Source organism: Plectropomus leopardus, chromosome 20 (genome assembly GCF_008729295.1).
Source record: "Plectropomus leopardus isolate mb chromosome 20, YSFRI_Pleo_2.0, whole genome shotgun sequence".
Classification (NCBI taxonomy): domain Eukaryota; kingdom Metazoa; phylum Chordata; class Actinopteri; order Perciformes; family Serranidae; genus Plectropomus; species Plectropomus leopardus.
Genome location: NC_056482.1, coordinates 11,100,146 through 11,106,058, shown reverse-complemented (window position 1 = coordinate 11,106,058; position 5,913 = coordinate 11,100,146). Strand labels below are relative to the sequence as shown.

Here is a 5,913-nt window from a genome sequence, read left to right as displayed (position 1 = left end):
AATGGTTGAATCACCTGTCAGAGCAGGTGGAGACTCTTCACATGAACACAAGTGTTTTTGTTCAGGTGAGAAACTGAAAGAGTTTTCTGATTGGATCGGGGTAATGTGCATGTATCACAACTTTTAAAACAGAAAAATAATGAATTCTCATTTTCTACTTGAGAATATTCTTTGACTTGGAAACAGACCAAACAGTGCTCTTCATTATATCTGTTTCATCTGTATCCAGATGAATCCTAAGCCTCGTGCATGGGCAGGGAAACAGGGGTCCAAACACGGCTACCGCTGGGGACGTTTCCACCAGGCTGAGGACGCCCAGTCGGAGTTTGGCTGGTCCCCCATCCGCACACGACGAAACAGTGACGCTGCCTCTGAAATGTCTTGTAACTGGTGACCTGAAAGACTGCAGCCTGTCGATCATCTGAGGTTACAATTGGTGCAAAATTTCCACCAAAGTAATGATCAACTACCAAACTCAAAACCAAACTCTTTGCACATTTTTATTTTCATTGGTACATTTTCATTTATTATGATGCTAAATTTCACATGTACGTAGTCTTTAAAATTTCCCATGTATGGTTGTGTTTGCTTGATTTTTAATAAAATCATAGCTAATCTCATCTTGTTAGTGCGTCCATTTTATCTCCATGCTACCTTTGTGTAACATTCATAAAATCTTAAAACAATTTTGTCATGCTTGTGTGCTGGTTATAGGGATTATATATTAAGGTTGTTATTTCCATTCTTGTGAAGGTGACAAGGTACAAAGGTTACAAATAAACTTTAATTAATTCTCACAATTCTAACTACTTGCTTTTTTATTAACAGCATTTACTTTTATTTTTACTCTCAATACTTAAGTACATTTCATATCATTTATATTTTTATATTTTTAACTTACATAATAGTTTTACACATTGCATTGTAGCACAAGGTACAATTTTGTAGTTTACACACTCAGCACATTATCCATATTACAGTTTAAATATATACATATCAGTGCTAATTGTCTATTACTGTATTTCTTCCATTTATATTTTTTACACACTTATACATACTCGCTTACTTGTTTTACTCACACTGTATTTCTATTTTACATTTTATGTTTTATATACTTGTCCTAGTACGTATTTGTACTTGCGATAATTCTTTATGCTGGCATCAGATTGACTGTAAAGTACCACAATATCCCCCGTGAGGATCAATAAAGTATTTCTGAGTCTGATATCAGTAAAATTATTTCTGAAGCTTATGTACAAAAATATAACATATTTTAAGACTTTTACTCTAGTAATGCTCTAATAGGTGACTTATACTTCTACCAAAGTCATTTTCTGGTCAGACATCTGTACTTTTACTGAAGTTTGGCTTTTGGGTTCTTCATCCACCACTGGTATTTTTTAGTTTAATTATTAAAACCAGGACTTTGCAAACGTTTGAACTTTGCTCTCAAAACAGTCAACGGATATTGCAAACTGATATTTTGTAACAGCTGGATAAGAGGCCGTGTTTTTCTCAGTCTGATGTAATGTGTGTTTTATTTGTGAAACCTGTAGATGCAGATGTAGGTCAGAGAGCTGCACCAGCAGGGGGCGCCGCTGACATGCGCCATTATGTCACTGTTCGTCATTTTGTGGTCAATAAAGCTTTGGCACAACGCGTGGGTGATAATTCTGGAAGGAGCGTCTGACTCGCTAAAGTGACGCTGCCTCCTTAAAAAGGCTCATTTTGAACACGCCGAGCCGAACTTATTTTTGTATCTCTATAAAATATTACGGGTATCTAGTTGACCTCCGAAAACATGGCAGAAAGTGACTGGGATACCGTGACTGTGCTGAGGAAGAAGGGGCCGACTGCCGCCCAGGCCAAATCCAAGCAGGTTAGCATGGACACCTCACTTCGTCTGTTTTTGATTTTAATATACTCTTAAATATATCCAACACAGTCAAATTTCAGGTTTCAAGTTTGTGATAACCCGAGCAAACGTCAAGTGTATGATTTAAATGTGATACAAGTGGCGAACTTGCGGTTAAATCAGTTAGCTAACATCGCTCGTGCTTCGTGGTCTAGTTTAAGCTAACAACAACAGTGACCGTTAGCCTCTTTTAACAAACCTTTAATAATGATTATCGAAGTCCGGAGTAACGGTAGCTAACGGTAGCTAACGGTAGCTAACGTTACTGTTGGTCAACTATTTGATTTGGTAAAAATAGCAACTAGTTTGCTAGTGTTAGCCTGTTAACCTAAAAGGGATAACTTGGCTAGTACGCTAGCTAGCTGAAGTTAGCCATAACCATAAATAGGTTTATGCTTTTATTGTCGGGTAGGACGCCATGTCCAACCCTCATGCTGATTTTTGATAATGATTGTTCTCGAAACATGTTGCCAAGCAAAACACGGAAGATCATGCTTACCTGTGATAAAAATCAAGTATACATCTAATGTAACAACCCTGTTTTAACTGTTGACTATAGTTTTTTGGACCATGGATGACGTTAGTCAAAAAGTTAGGTAACGACAGTTAAACCAGTTGTGAAATTGGCGTGGTCGTGCTTGGGCACCATTGATCATGTTGTCTTTTGTTTATCTTATTCGTCATACTTGCACAACCAGATACATTACTTATTAACCACATGATACTGAGTCACAGAGCTAGATAGGGAATTGTAAGAGCCTGTTTATGATGCAATCTGTTGTCAATGAATCTGAATGTTTTGGATTTAATGATTTATTGTACTTGTCTGTTTTTTTAAGGCTATCACAGCTGCTCAGAGACGTGGGGAGGACATTGAGACATCCAAGAAATGTATGCTTTCAATACAGACATGCAATATCAGAGCTGCAATTCAGCATGTAAAACACAACATGCACAGCATATATGTAACAGCTTGTGCTGTGATTTGTTGTTGTTGTTTTTTTTTTATGATGCCCCAGCAGTACTGAAATCTACTTAAAACTCACACAGGGTCTGCAGGGCAGAACAAACAGCATGTTGTGACGAAGAACACAGCCAAACTGGACCGGGAGACAGAGGAGCTGCACCATGACAGGGTTTCTCTGGAGGTCGGCAAGGTCATTCAGAAAGGCAGACAGGACAAAGGTCTGACCCAGAAAGACCTGGCCACTGTGAGTATACAGACTTCTTGAATATTGATGTGCATGACATGTGATAGCTGGTAGTGCTGTTGCTGGTAAAGATTTGTAAACAATTGTTTAACTTCATGAAAAACTAGAAAATCAAGATGCAGCTTACCAACTAACAGTGAAACAACAGCGCGCACACTCACACACTCAGCCTCGCTGTAACAAGTGGAGAAACACAGCTCTTTTTAAAATGCTGTCATTCATAAAGTATTGGTATTAATAAAAGGTGGCATTGTATTGTTTTGAACAGCTGGGTACCTCAGTACTTTTCTAGTATTGGTATACTGTGCAACACTACCTCCGTCCAATGTACAACTTGCAGTGTGGGTCAGAGATTGAGAACCAGATAAAACATGGTCTTTTCTGTTCCCTCCTTTCTGATTTTTCTCATAGTGTTCTCATAGGGGCAGCAGTGGCTCAGAAGTATAGCAGGTCACCCTCTAATTGGAAGATCAGGGGTTATTATCAGTGGTCTCATAGTCACACAAGTAAAATTATATGTTAATGATTTACTGAACTGGTGCTATTTTTTTTCATACCACACATCGCATGTCACTTGTACAGCACCAGGCGCACTACAGTGCAGCCCAGAGTGTCTGTCTCTGACTCTTGACTCCAACCTCGGCCCTTTTGCTGCATGTCTCCTCTCTCTCCCCCTTTCACACTTGAGCTCAAATAAAGACAAAAAGCAAAAAAAGAATCTTAAAAACAGGAGATTTAACACAATTGCTTTGTGAGTTCTTTGTTGCTAAACCAGTACTATAAAGACTGCACAGGGTTAAATATAGAGACTCAGTCAATAATTTTTACAATACTTATCAACAGTTTATTGGTTATAGGTCTGAGTTTGGGAAGGTTAACAAGAGGATGCATTTTGGTCATTTTGCTAACAAGGGGAATGGTGTCCTGATTTGCCCTTCCTCACATAACCTTTAAGTCTTGCATAAACGTATCTACACGCAAACAATATTAAATTGTAAATGAGAGAATAGCAATACGTGTCAAGTTTAAACAATATACCTTGAGTATAAAATGATCTTATTGCACAGTAAGTCCTTTTTGAGAATTATGTATTTTTGCAATCCAGCTAGCAAAGCCATCAAAAATGCTAACCAATATTTGTTCTCATCACATAGTTAAGAACAAAAAGAGCCTTCAAGACCATATACTCTTAATAATTATTTGAAAAAGGTTGTGTACAAATCACAATTAAAACATGTCAGTTTTCTGACATCATGTGATAAATGCAGCCCACAGATAAATGGATTCCCAGCTACAGGAGATGTATTTGGATGCTTGAGTTTTCCCAACTTAACAAAATTCTGAATTATTAACGGCAAATCTTTTCCTCAGAAAATTAATGAGAAGCCTCAAGTCATTGCGGACTACGAGTGCGGGAAAGCAATTCCCAACAACCAGGTCATGGGCAAGATTGAGAGAGCAATTGGTAAGACCGCTATTTGCTAGAACAGCATGATTGTCATAACTATGTTTCTCTTTCTGGTTGTTTAACGTGTGTGCTCATCTTCTGTCATGAACAGGCCTGAAACTGCGTGGGAAGGATATTGGCCTACCCCTGGAGGCAAAACCTAAGAAGAAATGAACACAAAGCCTCGAAATCAGCCCTCCCCGGTCCCATCTCTCCTTGTCCCTGAAACCAGAACCCTTTCCCCAACCCAACTCTCCTCTGCTCTCCCACATCCCTCCCTCCCTCCCTCCCTCTACCCGGGCTGATCTCACCTGCGTCCTGCCTGAGGACCTGGTGCTCCACTACATTACAGGCTGCATAATGAAACCGTTTTCTCGACCGCATAATCAAATGAATGATCGAACGTCTTTTTCAGCGTCACAAACTCGAAGTTCTATGAATCTTCTTTTCACCTATGTCTGCTTAGGCTTTGGCATGATCAATTCAACTTTTTTGATAGCAACATAAACGCGTTGAAAAAGGTGAATTATTTTTCATGGCCAAACAAACTAGTTCGACACGTTAATTCTGAGCATGACCTAAAGTGCTTGATTGCATCTTTTTTTTCACACACTTGAGACAGTGCGTGGATGTCATTACAGTGTTGAAATGTTTTGATGCTGTGCTTTGTTTTGATCTAAGAAATAAAGTTTGGCAGTTCATGACATTTCTGGCTGTGCGTTTGTAGCCAATCTAGCACAAGATTTCGTAACAAAACTAGCAACACTGTCTTAAACATTACTTGTCGTCGTAACCCTTTATAACCAGAACAAACTGGTTTCTATTTCAAAAACATGAGAAGAGGGCAATGAGCAAGTTCACAGGGAATTTTCCAAAATTAGCAAGGAATTAGTGAAAAGTTGCCAGAGAATTACCTTGAAATTAGCACACAAAAAAGGAAAGAAACATGTTTTTTTTTTAAAAAAAACAAACAAGGAAATCGATTAAAGAAGTGCCAAATTGTAAATGTTACTAACTTTAACTATATAATTATAATTAGTTATTTTTAGTAACCTTTCAAATATTTTTTTTCTCTTTCTCTTTTATTTTTGTTTATTTTTTAAACCAATGCTCAGTTCATTTTCTTGACACCTTTTCCCGATTTCTTGCGATTTGCCAGACTTCTCTTGACAATTTCTCGTTGCCTTTTTTAGTCCTGTTTTCAAATGAAAAAAAAACTTATTTCAGAGGATTAAACTCTTGTGAACGGCATCCTAACATAACACCGATGTTGATCCAGGTTTAGAAGGGTTAAACATAAAAGTAAATCTAGCAGTTTGTCAGTGTTTACAAATAAGAAA

At 38.1% G+C, this 5,913-nt stretch overlaps 1 protein-coding gene across 1 annotated transcript; it reads left to right on the top strand.

Moving 5' to 3' along the window:
* Window positions 1-1,643: 1,643 nt before the first annotated feature.
* On the top strand, window positions 1,644-5,274 carry edf1 (endothelial differentiation-related factor 1). The gene is made up of 5 exons (XM_042509153.1): window positions 1,644-1,879; window positions 2,755-2,806; window positions 2,966-3,126; window positions 4,498-4,591; window positions 4,686-5,274. The coding sequence occupies exons 1-5, from the start codon at window positions 1,802-1,804 to the stop codon at window positions 4,745-4,747; spliced, it is 447 nt and encodes a 148-aa protein (XP_042365087.1). The 5' UTR covers window positions 1,644-1,801; the 3' UTR covers window positions 4,748-5,274.
* Window positions 5,275-5,913: the final 639 nt, after the last annotated feature.

Bases quoted from the DNA above. Each gene is read 5' to 3' on its own strand.
- edf1 (XM_042509153.1), top strand. From the start codon at position 1,802: ATGGCAGAAAGTGACTGGGATACCGTGACTGTGCTGAGGAAGAAGGGG. The intron at 2,807-2,965 runs GTATGCTTTCAA...AAACTCACACAG, and splicing joins CATTGAGACATCCAAGAAAT to GGTCTGCAGGGCAGAACAAA. The intron at 4,592-4,685 runs GTAAGACCGCTA...TGTCATGAACAG, and splicing joins CAAGATTGAGAGAGCAATTG to GCCTGAAACTGCGTGGGAAG.